Source organism: Engystomops pustulosus, chromosome 9, assembly GCF_040894005.1.
Source record: "Engystomops pustulosus chromosome 9, aEngPut4.maternal, whole genome shotgun sequence".
Taxonomy (NCBI): domain Eukaryota; kingdom Metazoa; phylum Chordata; class Amphibia; order Anura; family Leptodactylidae; genus Engystomops; species Engystomops pustulosus.
This window is the reverse complement of record NC_092419.1, coordinates 89,327,113-89,344,408: the sequence shown is the minus strand read 5'-3', so window position 1 is coordinate 89,344,408 and position 17,296 is coordinate 89,327,113. Positions and strand designations below refer to the sequence as shown.

The 17,296-nt window shown below is 42.9% G+C and overlaps 1 protein-coding gene across 1 annotated transcript in view; it reads left to right on the top strand.

Moving 5' to 3' along the window:
• Positions 1-4,145: 4,145 nt before the first annotated feature.
• The window catches only part of PTGS1 (prostaglandin-endoperoxide synthase 1), a 77,054-nt gene continuing 63,903 nt past the window's right edge, over positions 4,146-17,296 (top strand). The window contains exons 1-2 of the mRNA XM_072123465.1: positions 4,146-4,272; positions 4,350-4,415. Of these exons, the coding sequence (XP_071979566.1) occupies positions 4,266-4,272; positions 4,350-4,415 (73 nt within the window). The 5' untranslated portion in view covers positions 4,146-4,265. The remainder of the gene's footprint in view (positions 4,273-4,349; positions 4,416-17,296) is intronic.

The following is a 17,296-nucleotide window of genomic DNA, read 5'->3' as shown; positions in this document are numbered from 1 at the left end:
TGTGTTAACACAATGTTAACAAATGCATTCACATTTCATTAACACGAATGTTAACATGTATGTTAACATTGCGTTAACACTTGCATTTTGTAAATGCAATGTTGACAACAGTGTAATTAGGTGAATCTCCTCTTCTCAGCTGTTGTGATACGCTTGAAAACGCATTCGTTAATGCAAACAAAGCGCAACATGTGAATGCTGCCTAATCTGTATTATACGCATTGCCTTTAGTAACCTATCAAAGCTCAGAGCTCATATTAATGACCTGTGGCAAAAGAGAAGAGCTGTGATTGGTTGCTTATTGCCACAGCAGACAATGGGGCAAATTTACTTACCCGGCCCATTCGCGATCCTGCGGCGCATTCTCTGCTCTGGATTCGGGTCCGGCCGGGATTTATGAAGGCAGTTCCTCCGCCGTCCACCAGGTGGCGCTGCTGCGCTGAAAGTCATCTCATCGCGCCGGAATGCACCACCTCGGACCAGGTGAAGGTAAGCGCTCCCCAAGCGACACTTTTTCGGTTTTTAAATGCGGCGGTTTTTCCGAATACGTTGGGTTTTCGTTCGGCCACGCCCCCCGATTTCCGTCGTGCGCATGCCGGCGCCGATGCGCCACAATCCGATCGCGTGCGCCACAATCCCGGGGCAATTCAGGTACAATCGGCGCAAATCGGAAATATTCGGGTAACACGTCGGGAAAACGCGAATCGGGCCCTTAGTAAATGACCCCCAATGTCTCTGACATATTAGCAGACATATTACCTCAAATATTATCATATTAGGGGTATTAACAAGAAGGGCTACAGAAAAGAGTAGAAGCAGAAAAGGGCAGCAGCAGAAAAGGGGCACATATATAGCACATTATATGGCAGGGAGCTGTGGGTTCCTCAATTCATTATTATTACTAAGCACAGTATATAATTCTTTGACCTTTCGGGGGGTGGGTGATGGGTATTGGGCTTCTTTCTATAATTCGTCCATATCTATACCGTCTGGCATCATGAGGGTCCTCCTATATCCAAGCTAAGTACCCCTATCTTGTTATTGAAACACTTACCACTATGGCATACCAATTATGTACTCCATGTTTGATACTATTAGCTAATGATATATTTGTGAATTGCTTGGGCAAGTGCAATACTTCTTTTGATTGGTGTACACCCATGCCTCTATGAACTATATCTATTGGCACTAGTCATAATTGAATTATTTACATTATCATGGTATAAGAATTATGTACTCCATATATGATGCTATTGGCTAGGGGATATGTGCATTAATATACAGTTCACTGTGACGTGTTTGTGAGCTGTCTGGGCAAGTGCAATATCTCTGCTGTCTGTGGATGAATTGGGGAGTTTGTTTATATCCATACCCCTATGAATTGTATTCACATGTATACCGGCACTAATCACAAATTCTTTGTGCACAATTTGATAGGCCTGTGTGCAATTTAGAGTATTTTCTGTCATACTGATGTAATATCTGGCAAGTGCAGCATATATGTGGTTGTCTGTTTCAAAATTGGAGGATATCCAGGAGGTACCATGTGGGACTGACGCTCTTATATCCATAGATGACATAAATCCTCTTGGTGATATATCAAGTCACATTATAGGCATCCTGGCTATATGCAACTTGAGTTTCAAATGAAAAAGTTATGTAGTACATGACATTATTAGGAACTCATAAGACGGTATCACAGTCACATTTGGTGTTTATGTACACACCATGTGCGACCACTTTAAGTGGTTAAATACATTATTTGGGGCGTGTAATCTTATAACAACTATTTTAGTACACTATTAACGTTATTAATTATCTCTGTCAGGACCCCTTTTGGTTCGTTTTTCCCATAATAAGACCCCTGAGGAGCCGCTATATCAGAACAGCGAAACACGTATGGTTAAGTGGGTCTATATGTTTACGTATCCTATCATGGTGACAATGCCATAAGATACCTGAAATAGTGTATTGAATTAACGTTCTGTGGGGCATTCAGCGTCCTGGTACAGAGACCTTCTCATCTATAAGAAAATAGTTACCAGGACTCAATGGGGCAGATTTACTTACCTCGCCCATTCGCGATCCAGCGGCGCGTTCTCTGCTCCGGAGTCGGTTCCGAATACGTTGAGTTTTCGTTCGGCCACGCCCCCCGATTTCCGTCGCGCGCATGCCGATCGCGTGCGCCACAATCCCGGGGCAATTCAGGTACAATCGGCGCAAATCGGAAATATTCGGGTAACACGTCGGGAAAACGCGAATCGGGCCCTTAGTAAATGTGCCCCAATATATGTAATTTGTGTGTCTATTTGGAGACAATGGGGCATATTTATCAGGACCTCTGCGCACCGCCACTGGCGCAGAGGCCCTGAAATAATCGCAAATGCTAGCTTATTGCTAGCTTTTGCGATTATTTTCCCCAATCCGCCACCTTCATGCCAGTGGGGCGTGAAGGGGCGTGAAGGGGGGGCGCGGCCGGCCGAGCGGGGGGCGCCAGCGTATGATAAATATCCCCCAATTTGTCTCCTTTGTTTTAAAGGGATTCAATAAAAGCTATCTTTTAGATGTTTCTATTTTTCTGTGACTTTTTGATATTTTTGGAAACATTTCCATTTTTTGTCTTGCTGATGGGCTGACTGTCAGGCTCTGTGATTGTTCTATAATTCCCCCTCAGGCAGCAGAGCGGCTGGGTACACCCTCGGCCATAACTTTATTATTCATACCATTTACATATTGGATTAAGTGCATTTAGGAGAATGCTGGTAGGCTCGGGGTAGCTGACCATGTGATATGGTTTTAGGACAGGACGAGTTGGTGTAGGTGGTCTATACCACGGTCACTTTGCCTTTGACTCTTTGATCGTGTACATTATTATTTTTTTAAGTGTTTTTAAATGTATTGTCATGTGTAAGTGTCGGACAAAGCGCAGCCGCAAAACAAAGGTGGTGCAAACACGTAATACATGAGCAGACTACAAAAACACCTTATTTGGTGTAAACTTAGACAAAATACTGATGCAGACGCAATGATATATCTGGATGAATAGCTTATCTGAAAGCAGCATGTTATAGAGCAGGAGTAGATGGGCAGTTTGAACATAGTGTCCTATCTGCAGGGAGCATGTTATAGACCATGAAGAGCTGAAAAGGATGTACATAGTGTCCTATCTGCAGGGAACATGTTATAGAGCAGGATGAGCTGAGAAGATTGTACATAGTGTCCTATCTGCAGACAGCTCGTTATAGAGCAGAAGGATCTGAGCAGAATGTTCATAGTGACCTATTTGCAGGCGGCATGTTATAAAACAGGAGAAGCAGAGCAGATTGTACATAGTGTCCTAACTGCTGACAGCTCGTTATAAAGCAGAAGGATCTGAGCAGAATTTACAGTGTATTATATTTGTAGGGAGCATGTTATAGAGCAGGAGGAGCAGATGCAGATTGTCTTGATGTCCTAAGACAGATTGTTATAGAGCAGGAGTAGCTGAGAAATTTGTATATACTGCCCTATCTGCAGGCAGCTTGTTTTAGAGCAGGAGGATCTGAGCAGATTGTACATTGTGTCATATTTGCAGGGAGCAGATGCAGATTGTCTTGGTGTCCTTAGACAGATTGTTATAGAGCAGGAGAAGCTGAGCAGATTGTATATACTGTCCTATCTACAGACTATCTGTGCAGATTATATGTAGTGTGCTTTGCCTGCAGCATGTTATAGAGCAGGAGAAGCTGAGCAGATTGTACAACGTTTTCTATCTGCAGACATGTTATTGAGCAGACAGAAATGGGCAGTTTGACATAGTTTTTATCTAACAAAAAAAAACTATAAAAAGCTCACAAAAGGTGAAACATTATTTTTGCAATGTAGGTATTAAAATTTACAAAAAACTATATGAAACGTGTGTTTCAGTGATCCAACTGTCCAGATGAAATGTCTCATTCTGAGCGCCCAATGAAAACTTACAAAACCCATAATTGTGCTACATTTTTTTTTTGCAGTTCTATTGTATTTGGAATTTTTTGCCCCCCCAGATTTCCAGTTTATTGCACAAAAATGGATATTTTTGGGAAGGAAATGGAAAATGTGTCATTGTAGACTGTGATGATGTTGTGAGTGTTCTGTACAGCGATGCAGGGGATAGTGCCAGTCCTCCGGTGTGGAGGAGGAAGGTCTGCTATCTGGGCGGAGGAGGGGTCACATCCAGTGCTGCTGCCTGTGAAGCCTCCACAGTGGTCGCTCTTTATGAAGGATATAACATAACTGTGGAGATGGCTGGTAAGTCTCCCCGGCTTCACCAATATAGCAGTTTTATCCGGATAATCCGCTTCATGTGGACTTTTTCTACATTCCAGGTGGATACTTCTTTCTGCTCGTAGTGATCCTGAATGTTTCCTCTTCATTCCAAACCTCTGACACAGGTTAGTAAAAGTTTCTATACTTCCCTGGATTCCTCCCTCAATCCACCAGCATCATTGAGTCCTTGGGATATAGGGAGTAATGAGCCCCACTAGGTGCACGCTTTGTACAGCGCTGAGGAATAGGTCGGTGCTATATAAATACCAGGTAATAGTAACACCTCGGCGCTGCACATTCCATTGCTGAGAAGCGTTGGAACTTGTAGGCTGCTATACTCAAGTGTCAGTCTCCAGCTTTCCCACCTCTTCAGTGCTTGTTACATTATATTTTTGCTTCTTGGGTCTTGGTAATACAGGCAGGTTACGTACAAGATCTGTAGGTTTGTTCTTAAGTTGAATTTGTATGTAAGTCGGAACTGTATATTTTATTCATTGAAACCCCAGACATAATTTTTGTTTGGTCTCTGTGACAATTGAATTTTAAAAATGTTGGTTTGTCATAAGAACCAGGATTAATAAAAAAAAAAAGCTTACCGTATGTACTTGAGTATAAGCCGACCCAAGTATAAGCCGAAGTCCCTAATTTTAATACAAAAACCTGGTAAAACCTATATTTTTTTTACTCGAGAAAAAGCCAAGTTTAGGTTTACAGCACATTTTTTGTGCTGAAAAACTAGGCTTATACTCGAGTATATATGGTAATTGTAGACACCTGTGATAACTATTATAGCTGATTATTGTAGCCTAAGGACAAAGTACAGTAATTTAACAAAATCCAGAGGTCTGTTTGTAACTAGGGGTTGTCTGTAAGTCGGATGTTCTTAAGTAGGGGACCACCTGTATTTGGAGAGCCTCCCATGTAATAGTTTCCGTTAAACGGTATAGATGTTCCGTCACAACCGTTATCCCATTGCTTGACTCTTCTTGAGAAAACATTTTTTAAATTTTTTTACTATTTGTGTAAAGTTTTTGTGATATGTTTAGTTCATAGCGTTAGAGCAAAGGAGAACTAAAACCCTGTTACACACATTACATAACTTTTTTTTTGGGACCTACAATTTTTATATCAGAGACTTTTTGTAGAATCTTTTCATTTTAGACCGATTTACGTAATGGTGGAGGGGGCTGAATAATTAGAATGATAATTTAGAATGACTTCTTGTAAACAGAAACTCCAAATATTTAGATAAATAAGTAGATATTTTTTAAGCTTAAAACCCACATTCCTGTCGTGTCCTAGCAATACTATAACAAGCTTCCTTCCACAAACCTGCAACATTTTACCTCCGGAACAACTTTTTATTTTGTGCATTTTAGTTGCAATTGTTGAAGGTGTCACATAGGTTACACAGATGTTTGTATCCTATGTTGTACAGTGGGGGCAGGGTGTAGCACGGTTCCTTGGGTCTTCCTCTTTATCAACGCTTACAATGATTCAGGGCAAAATGGCAAATTCAGTAGAAATGTAGATTGAGTACTTGATGGACTGGAGGATATTTATACTTTTTATGCAGTTTTTTTTAGACGTTTACACTATACATTCTCTCCTGAACCGCATTACATTCTGGCTTCAAAATATTATTGAAATACTGCAGATGTGTGTAGTGTGGACGAGACTCTAAGTGGGTGGGATTTTTACGAGTGCTTTTCGCTGTATTAAACTTGTAGGTGGTCAGTTCATGCAGAACCTGCGGTAAAACTCAAAACCAAAAACCGGCCAATTTTAGGCTGTAACTTTGGGTCACTAGACCCACACTGCTGTTTTACGGCCATTTGAATAAACCCCAACAGTACATTTACATGAGGTGGGTTACTCCCTATGGTGATAGCAATAAAGTTTATTTTCAATGTGTTTCAGCTGTACAAGCTAAGAACTGCGAGCCTTAAAGGGGGATTTCCATTTCAGCAAATAAATGATATTGTTTGTATAATGAAAAGTTATTCAATTTTCTAATATACTTTCTGTATCAATTCGTCATGGTTTTCTAGATCTCTGCTTGCTGTCCTGCTATAGAAAGCTTCTATGATTACTTCCAGTGGACAGAAATCTGACCATGGTCACACAGGTGCACGGCTTGTTATATCCCACAGCTCTGATTACTCTATGATATAACGAGCCGTGCACCTGTGTGACCATGGTCAGATTTCTGTCCACTGGAAGTAAACATAGAAGCTTTCTATTGCAGGACAGCAAGCAGAGATCTAGAAAACAGAGAAGAATATAAGAATGAGACATAAATGTGTCTCCTTCTTGTCAGAAGATATTACCTGGCAGAACACCCATTTATATATCTCCAGCGAGGACCCCAACTAAAGTAGGAACAGGGGCCAATGTATACGGCTTTATTCCAGATCCATGTACTGCCCCCCCCCATATTATACAATGGGGGTCATTTACTAAGGGCCCGATTCGCGTTTTCCCGACGTGTTACCCGAATATTTCCGATTGTACCTGAATTGCCTCGGGATTTTGGCGCATGCGATCGGATTGTGGCGCATCGGCGCAGGCATGCGCGCAACGGAAATCGGGGGGCGTGGCCAAACGAAAACCCGACGTATTCGGAAAAACCGCCGCATTTAAAAACCGAAAATGTGTCGCTTGGGAAGCGCTTACCTTCACCTGGTCCAGCTCGGTGTATTCCTGCGCGTTCAGATGATTTTCAGGGCAGCAGCGCCACCTGGTGGACGGGGGAGGAACTACCTTCATAAATCCCGTCCGGACCCGAATCCTGTGCAGAGAACGCGCCGCTGGATCGCGAATGGGCCGGGTAAGTAAATGTGCCCCAATGTGTTCTAGGAGAGTCTAAAACTAATTCTTGTCTCATGTTAAAGGGGTTGGCAACTTTACCTCATGTCTTTTGTAATGTGTGTGTAAGTGTGGGGCAAGATATTAGTTAATTTACCAATATACATCTATGAAATGTTCTGCTGCACTTTCTTGTAATGTAAAGTAAAGCTACTGGTTCAGAAATGTCTTTTACCTCGTCAGCCGCCATTTTTTCCCCACAAAATGACTGCATATGAAGGGACATATTGGGACAGATTTACTTACCCGGTCCTGTCGCGATCCGCCGAGGATTCGGGTCTTCCGGCGATTCACTAAGGTAGTGCGCCCGATGTCCACCAGGTGTCGGTGCTGCATCATGGTCCTCCGAGGTCTTTGACCAATACACCTCCCAGGACCTTATGAAAGTGAATGCAAACTTAAAGGACATCTACCACCAGGATGAAAGAGTGTACGCAATTTCATATGGAGTCTGGAGCCCCTAAGGGTCATTTGCATACAACCCTTCATCCTGGTGGTAGATGCCCTTTAAGGTCCTGAAAGGTGTATTGGTCACAGACAGTTGGACTCTTCATCTGAAGCCATTTTATGTACAGGAATGTCAGGCTGATGAGGTAAAAGACATTTCTGTTCCAGGGGCTTTACTTTATATTTCATGAAGGTGGTGCAAAACTTGGTAAGTTACCTAATATCCTGACCCTTACACTTACACACACATTACAAAACATGAAGTAAAGTCTCCAAAACCTTTAAGGTACATTCACATGCATCACACAGAAATGTGTAAAAAAAACTTCTTCAATGTATTCCTGATGTTGCCCCATTGATGTGGCCCCACCCTCTGCCTCTGTGCCATCATCCATTCTACTGTGCTGCACCTAGTTTACCTTTGCATTAACAATGGCTGTAAATCTGCGGTACATTGTAGAACTCCAACACCTTGTCAGTTCAGTGTCACTGGGTGCCTGGAAACATGGAGGTCTGATATCAGTACGGGTCCATGCAAGGCTCAACCTTGATGGGGGGCAGTTGCGCCTTTATGTTTCTGTATTAGGAGGGAGCAAATGAAATGCACATTGGGTAAAAAAGAAGAAAATGAATTAACAGTGTGTGGAAGTGACTAGTTATAGTATAGATTTGTGGAAGCTGGGGGAGGGGGCAGAGAAATGGCTAAGGCTCGATGTAGATAAATGTAAGGCTATGCACTTGGGCTATGGAAACCAAAATGATAACTATGTTCTAAACTGTGATTTGGTAAAAGTGCTGTTGAAAAGGACTTGGGGTTATTGGTGGATGGTAAACTTAATTTAGTGACCAGTCAAAGGCGTCTGGGGCTAGAGCAAATAAAGTTATGGGATGTTTCATATGTTTCATACGAATAGATTTTCATGATAAGGATATAGTTTTGCCGTTATACAAATACAAATTTCTGGCGCAAGTTTTTAATAAATATGGTGCCCATTGCACTGTTCCGACAGAGTTCACACACTTCTGTCCGACGTTGCATGTTAAATCTGGCGCACGGTCAGACTTGGCACCAGAACTCCTCCTAATTTGTGTAGCATGGTGCCTAGTGCAAGCAGTTTGCACTAGAAAGAACATGAAAAGTCTGACAAAAAACTGGCGCACGGCCCTTAGTAAATGTGCTCCATTGTGTACAGTTTTGGGCATAGTGGAAGTGGAACGGGTGCAGAGGAGAGCTACCAAGATTATTGGGGGGAAGGGGAAACCTAATGACAATTTAAAAATTTAAAAACATCAAAATGGTCAGTAAAGAGATCTCTCCAAAGATCTTTTTATACCCAGGCCAGTTACCAGAACAAGCTGACATCCTCTACTACTAGAGGAGAGGCGATTCTACATCTCCATAGACAGGGAGCATCCTCTACACCTAGAGGAGAGGCGATTCTACATCTCCATAGACAGGGGGCATCCTCTACACCTAGAGGAGAGGAGGTTCTACCATCACCATAGACAGGGAGCATCCTCTACATCTAGAGGAGAGGCGGTTTTACCATCACCATAGACAGGGGGCATCCTCTACACCTAGAGGAGAGGTGGTTCTAACATCACCATAGACAGGGGGCATCCTCTACACCTAGAGGAGAGGTGGTTCTACCATCACCATAGACAGGGGACATCCTCTACACCTAGAGGAGAGACGGTTCTACATCTCCATAGACAGGGAGCATCCTCTACATCTAGAGGAGAGGCAGTTCTACCATCACCATAGACAGGGGGCATCCTCTACACCTAGAGGAGAGGTGATTCTACCATCACCATAGACAGGGGGCATCCTCTACACCTAGAGGAGAGGTGGTTCTACCATCACCATAGACAGGAGGCATCCTCTACACCTAGAGGAGAGGAGGTTCTACCATCACCATAGACAGGGGGCATCCTCTACACCTAGAGGATAGGAGGTTCTACTATCACCATAGACAGGGGGCATCTTCTACACCTAGAGGAGAGGAGGTTCTACCATCACCATAGACAGGGGGCATCTTCTACACCTAGAGGAGAGGCGGTTCTACCATCACCATAGACAGGGGGCATCCTCTACACCTACAGGAGAGGTGGTTCTACCATCACCATAGACAGGGGCATCCTCTACACCTAGAGGAGAGGTGGTTCTACATCTCCATAGACAGGGGGCATCCTCTACACCTAGAGAAGAGGAGGTTCTACCATCACCATAGACAGGGGGTATCCTCTGCACCTAGAGGAGAGGCAGTTCTACATCTCCATAGACAGGGGGCATCCTCTACACCTAGAGGAGAGGTGGTTCTACATCTCCATAGACAGGGGGCATCCTCTACACCTAGAGGAGAGGAGGTTCTACCATCACCATAGACGGGGGGCATCCTCTACACCTAGAGGAGAGGCGGTTCTATATCTCCATAGACAGGGAACATCCTCTACACCTAGAGGAGAGGAGGTTCTACCATCACCATAGACAGGGGCATCCTCTACACCTAGAGGAGAGGAGGTTCTACCATCACCATAGACAGGGGGCATCCTCTACACCTAGAGGAGAGGAGGTTCTACATCTCCATAGACAGGGAACATCCTCTACACCTAGAGCAGAGACAGTTCTACCATCACCATAGACAGGGGGCATCCTCTACACCTAGAGGAGAGGAGGTTCTACCATCACCATAGACAGGGGGCATCCTCTACATCTAGAGGATAGGAGGATCTACCATCACCATAGACAGGGGGCATCCTCTACACCTAGAGGAGAGGAGGTTCTACCATCACCATAGACAGGGGGCATCTTCTACACCTAGAGGAGAGGCGGTTCTAAATCTTCATAGACCAGGGCATCCTCTACACCTAGAGGAGAATGGTTCTACCCTCACCATAGACAGGGGGCATCCTCTACACCTGGAGGAGAGGAAGTTCTACCATCACCATAGACAGGGCATCTTCTACACCTAGAGGAGAGGAGGTTCTACCATCACCATAGACAGGGAACATCCTCTACACCTAGAGGGGAGAGGAGTTCTACTATCACCATAGACAGGGGGCATCCTCTACACCCAGAGAGGAGAGAAAGATCTACCATGACCATAGACAGGGGGCATCCTCTACACCTAGAGGAGAGGTGGTTCTACCATCACCATAGACAGGGGGCATCCTCTACACCTAGAGGAGAGGAGGTTCTACCATCACCATAGACAGGGGGCATCCTCTACACCTAGAGGAGAGGTGGTTCTACCATCACCATGGACTGGGGGCATCCTCTATACCTAGAGGAGAGGTGGTTCTACCATCACCATAGACAAGGGGAATCCTCTACAACCAATAGAAGAGGAAGTTCTACCATCACCATAAACAGGGTTTCATCCTCTACACCTAGAGCAACTTCTGGTCGCCTGGCACGTCCCCCACACGTCTACTGTGGCGACGGGTCAACGGAAGTTGTCGGAGTGGACCGCTTTGTTTATAGGTGGTGGTCTCCGACTGATCACTGACATCGGAAGTGCCAGAGGTGGTGAGTAAAGGTTTTTTTTTTTAAAAGCCCTCCCCACCCCACCTGCTACATTTTTCTAATACCTGGACAACCCCTTTAATCTTATAGGTTGGACTTTATGGAGCTGTGTTTTTCTAACCTTAACCTTTTCTTTTTTGTCTAACCTTATAACACTATAAAACAGTACACAGATCTTTTTAATGATCATTCTAGGGTGAGGTCAGTAATCAAAACATCTTCTACACCTACAACAAAAGCGGTTTCATCATCGTCCTGGACAGAGATTCTTTACTGTAAACTCAAGTAGATGTAGAAAAACAAGAGAGGGCACTTTCATAGAGTAGTATATTCAGCCAAAATAGTAATGGTGTAACGAGTCTCCCCACCAAGCCCTTAGAGGAGAGCTTATCTTCTTTTTGGCATTCTAGTAATGGATGAGATGAGAGAAACAAAACATTATAACATTGTATGAGTAAAATGTGTTATGTGATCCCTGAGGCCTTAGGTGTTACACTTACATTCAGTGTCTGGATTTAGTCCTGTTTACACTCCAGGGTTTGCTCACAGATTACAAAAGATTACGTGTAGGATTGTGTTCATTGATGTTATGTGCTTTGTGCATCCGTCCCAGGAGTCTGAGCCACATAGCGCATTCTTTTTGCAGGCGGATTGCATCTTTTATGAGGGCATAAAAATCACAATGTCAGCAGAACATCCTGGTGGAAATAGGGGATGTGCTACTAACAAATTGAAAACTTTATTTGGATGAACATATAAATGATCATTTGTCCCTGCACAATATGATTGCTGTATGTTGATGGCAGTTCATGAGCATCAAATGATATATAATTGTTATATAGAACAATTTTTAGAAGGACCCTTTGATATCCCATGGTTTAGGAGATCTCACTCTATAATTGAAGGAATGAAAAGGGCCCTTTAACAAGGGCATTTATTCACATGATGGACATATGTCTGTTTTTCAACTACCGTATATATTTGTACACTACACTTTTTAGTTTAATTTACAAACATGTGGACAATGATGTATCATTTCTTTTAAGCTTCGATTTAAGCTTGTGCTAGTAATGAGGAAAACTTCAAGAGGCAAAATTCTTTTACACATGTCAGTTTTACACTTACTTTTACACTTACTAGGATCTTTGGACCTTGAGCACTAAGTAGAAAGTAAGACACATTAGACCTACCAGAACAGAAATGGAGGCTGCGTTAACAACGAGGCATCTAACATGATGGCTTCAACAGTGGGCAATGAAGATGGTTTTTAAGTGTTTAGGGTCATCTTTCTACTGCAGAATAAATTTGGAACCAATCACACGCCACCCATGGTACCATTAATCCTACCCAAAGCCCTGATTCCGTTTGCCAAAATGCAGTTCCGAATTTGCAAGAAACGTCCACTGTGTTTCACTGTTGCCTGCAGGTACCTGTTATTGTTTACCAATCGCTTTCTGTTATACATCTGCTTCCATTTTTCCTTCTCCCCGTCTTCAATACTTATATTTTTGAAACCATCCAACCCAACTTTGTACCATTGTTTGCACACCTGCCTAGAACTTTTTGCACAGTACTGCACTGTATGTGTGTCAACCTACAAACCATTCTTGGTACAGGACATTCATTTGAACTTATTGATTTGATTGATTTTAAGATATGGTATCTTATACACACGTTTTATAACTACTAAATTGTGCAGTGATATAATGTATGACCTGAGTAGTTCTGGTGGTATGACTCTGTGGGTTGTCCTGAGGAGTGTTGACCACCCATATCTTTGGCACAATTAAAGTATAATGCTACCCTCAGACAAGTGCCTCCTCTGTCCTTGCTTAAGTATACCCAGGTGGATAACTATACCACATGAAAGCTATTAGCTCAAACAGTAGCTGATGGTAGGGGAAGGACTAACATGAACCCTTTTTTGCAGATACAGAGGATGATAAAGTAGGTCACCAATTTTATTCAGATACATACATACTTCCACACAGACTCTATATTTCCTGAAGTTTCTGAGGACTCTAACTGTTAGTTTCTTCTGTATATTTTCTATGGAATTCAGGTCAGGGGATTGGATGGGCCAATTAAAAATTTCCATGGCTGTCTAAGTGGGATCAGTGACTTGCTGTAATGCCCAACCTCATTTCATCTTCATCTTCTTGGTAGATGGTAGCAGATTTTTATCAAGAATGTCTTGTTACATTTGTCCATTCATCCTAACTTACATAACTTATCCTAAATAATTGCATGAAGTTTTCCGCTGCCTTTTGCTGGAATACAGACTCACACCTTGATGTTCCCACCTCTAAACTTCACTCTTTTCTTGTTGTTTTTGAGGCCATATCCATTGACTTTTGGACGTCAATCATGTTGTGTATTATTGCATTCAAAAAGTTCAATTTTGGTCTCATGAGACCAGACTACAGTCTCAGAGTATTTCACAGGCTTGACTTGATATTGTTGAGTAAACTTTAAACGCGTTTGAACATGCTTGTGTTTCGGCAATGGAGTCTTGCGTGGTGAGTGTGCATACGGGCCATGGTGGTTGAGTGTATTACTTATTGTTTTCCTTGAAACTATTGTACTCGCTGATTCCAGATCTCTCTGTAGTTCTCCACAGGTGGTCCTTGGCTCTTGGACAACTATTCTGATAATTAGTTTCACTCCTCTGCCTGAATTCTTACTGGCAGCACCTGGTTATGCCTGGCTCATGGTAAAATTATGTTCTTTCCACTTCCAGTACTCAATGAAACCTTCAGAATTTCTCCTCCAACTAATACCATCAGTATATTTCTTGTAAGACTGGTGGCTGGTTCCTTTCTGGATGTGCCCTCTGCCGCAAGGTTTTTTACAGCTGCCTTGCAGGCGTGTCACCGCAGGCACCTAACCGTAGTCCATTTCATTCCTTTGTGTCTGCAGTCTCCTCCATCTCCCATGGGGGGGGGGGGCAAGTGATTGCCCCTCTTTGCCTCCTAGAGGGCATCAGCACCAGTTTGTGCACCAACATGTGTGTTCCAGCCTCTTAGCCTTCACCTGGGGCTATATTACACTGCATGCTCTATTCCTCTGCACCCAAGCAAAGGATCCTAGTTAAACTAGTCATGATTTATGGTACTCTTGCTGTTTACATATGTTTTGACCCTTGACTTGTTCTTTGACTGCTCCATATCTGTAACCATCTGTCTAGAGCCCTGGCTTGTTTCTGACCCTTTGCTGCCTGCCACAGCCCTCTGCCTGTTACCTGACATTGCTAGTATGCTGCCTGAGCTGACTTTGGACTGACCTTGACCGTTTACTTGCCTGATACCTCTCATCCCTGCACCTGCTTGGCCAGCTGCTATTACCAGGACTACTACAAGAGTGCAAAACGGAAGGGATAATGACCTTTATTGTTACAGTTTTGCAACAATAAGTTTGCAAAGTTCTTGAGATAACTCGTCCATCATGAAATGTTACTTGTGTTACACCTTGATAGTAAGACACCTCTTAATAGGCTACCAGTTGATTATATTTCACTAAGTGGAAGGATTGCTTTGTAATTACAGATAGATTTCAGCTGTTGCCATGACTTTCCATGGGTTTTTGCATCACTCTTTCTTCTTTTTTTTCCTGTTTGATTTTTTTTGCCAATTTCGGAAAAGTTGGGTTGTTGTCAACATCTAGGAAGAAATTCAAGAAATGCACCTTTAGAAATATATTTAGTAAATTGGAGATATATTCAATACTTATATCACCTGCTGTGTCCTAATGTACATGGCTTCTTATAGACTAAGTCTATAAAATACTCTTTAGACCCAGTCCAATAGCCATTTGTTTATTGAAGATTTTGCAAGCTGAACCCAAAGCTGAGATGACTTTCTGTCTTCCAAAGTCTTTTGTTTCATGTGGCAACATAGGACAGAAATGTCTACAAGGACGTAGCTGTCACAATTGAACCTTGGTGTATCTGCCAGTGTGATGTACCAGTTTCCTAATTTGCCATGATATCTGAAATATGTGCATAATAGTCACTGTAGTTGTCTTATGAGTAGGTCATCAATATCAGTTTACGGGAAAACCACTTTATGACCAGGGACAGACAGGGCATGATGAATATGGGTTAGCAACAGCCAAATCCTCTGCAGCTAACGTCAGCTATTTACATCAGCGTCATAGTGGATGGGATTTATGCAAATCTCACCCATATACAGTACTGTGAGGAAGATCTGTAACTGTGTTTAGGGATGCTAATGTAGCATAATTAGAAAAGTAAAAAATCTTGGTCAAGTTTTGGTCGGAAGTTGTTACTTACAAGTAGCTAGCTATATTATACTATGTATAGTATAATACATTTAAAGTCTACTTTGTATTTGATAACACATACTTCTCTTGAAAAAAAGCACTGGTTTAGATAATCTCTCCCTTTGGACCTGTAAAATTCTGTTAAAGATGAATTTCCAGGAAACTATATCTGGTGGAAATTCAGAGAGCAGAATAAATGTTGCCCCCAGTTGGTTTGGGTTCTTCATAAACAACGAGAGAGCCTACTGTGGCATGACGAGATTTTGGCATGACCATAAATCGGCTAAAATGGAAATCTATGCTTTCTCAAATTTTATAACACAGATGCATACAAATGACCTATTTCTGTCATCGTAAGGTGTTTTGTGGGACTAAAGTCCTCAGTATTTCTTGCAGCGACTATGATCTCAATGAGCAATGGGTTATTTGCATCAGTATGGCAGCCTAATATTATAATAGGTAAATTAGATGGGGAAGTTTTCTCAGAAAACTCAAAGCTCAAGTCCATTTACTTGATTGATTTGAATAGTCATCCAGTAGCAGCTTATAAGGAGGAGGTCTCCATTGATCAGGTAGTAGAGTTTCACTTTGGGTTCCGCCACACATCCCGCAAATTGATGTCCCTTGCTACTAGCGATGGCCACAATTGGTGTCCCTTGGCTTATCATAGCCATGGCTAATAGCAAAGCACATCAATTTGCCATATTGGCTTTTCGGTAATTGTAACTAAGGGTCTGCTCATCTCTATCAAGCAGTAGTATTTTATCCCAAGTAATTTTATCCCAAGTCAGTTTAAAATCCTAGAAGACTACTTAAAGGACACCTGTCACCAGGTGTCACTAGTCCTGTCGCCACTACCTGTTGGAGCAGCTCACAAGAATATCTAGATAATTCTTACATTAATTATTCTATAGTCATATTTTCTTTATTATGTAAATGAGGCTGGTCACATGGAGAGACCAGCAAAAAAGACCGCAGCAGAGCACAGGATGAACTCAATAAGAGTGCTTTATTATTATTATTACTAAAGCACTCTTTTTGAGTTCATCCGTATCTGTGCTGTGCTGCATCTTCTTTGCACTTATTGGATCCATGAGGAACCCCTGACTTGGGCTGGCGGACTGCTGGCACCCTCAGCAACTATCAGTCTTTCTTTGACCTTAGGTATGCTGTCTACTTTTTCTGTATGAGAAGTGATGTCACCCCTGTTCCCCCTCCCCTCTCCTCCCCCTGCTCATGTCTGTGTGTAATGTATAGTAAAGCATTGTTAGTGCATGCTCTCTCTCCTATACAAATGGCTGCATCCTGTAGCAGTTGTATCTCATACACACACTCTGCAGGGGGTGCTAGCACCAGGATATACATAGAGGAGCCAGCACCAGGAGTGTCACATCATTATACTGCCTGTCAGTCATGTGTATAGGAGTATCTCATACACACAGGCTGCAGGGGACGTGGCTGCCAGCACCAGGATGAACATAGAGGAGCCAGCACCAGGATTGTCACATCATTATACTGCCTGTCAGTCATGTGTATAGGAGTATCTCATACATACAGGCTGCAGGGGACGTGGCTGCCAGCACCAGGATGTACATAGAGGAGCCAGCACCAGGATTGTCACATCATTGTACAGGCTGTCAGTCATGTGTATAGGAGTATCTCATACACACAGGCTGCAGGGGACGTGGCTGCCAGCACCAGGATGTACATAGAGGAGCCAGCACCAAGAGTGTCACATCAATATACAGGCTGTCAGTCATGTGTATAGGAGTATCTCATACACACACAGCCTTCAGGGGGCTCCAGCACCAGGAAGTACATAGAGAAGCCAGCACCGGAAGTGACACATCATTATACAGGCTGTCAGTAAAGCACTGGGGAGTC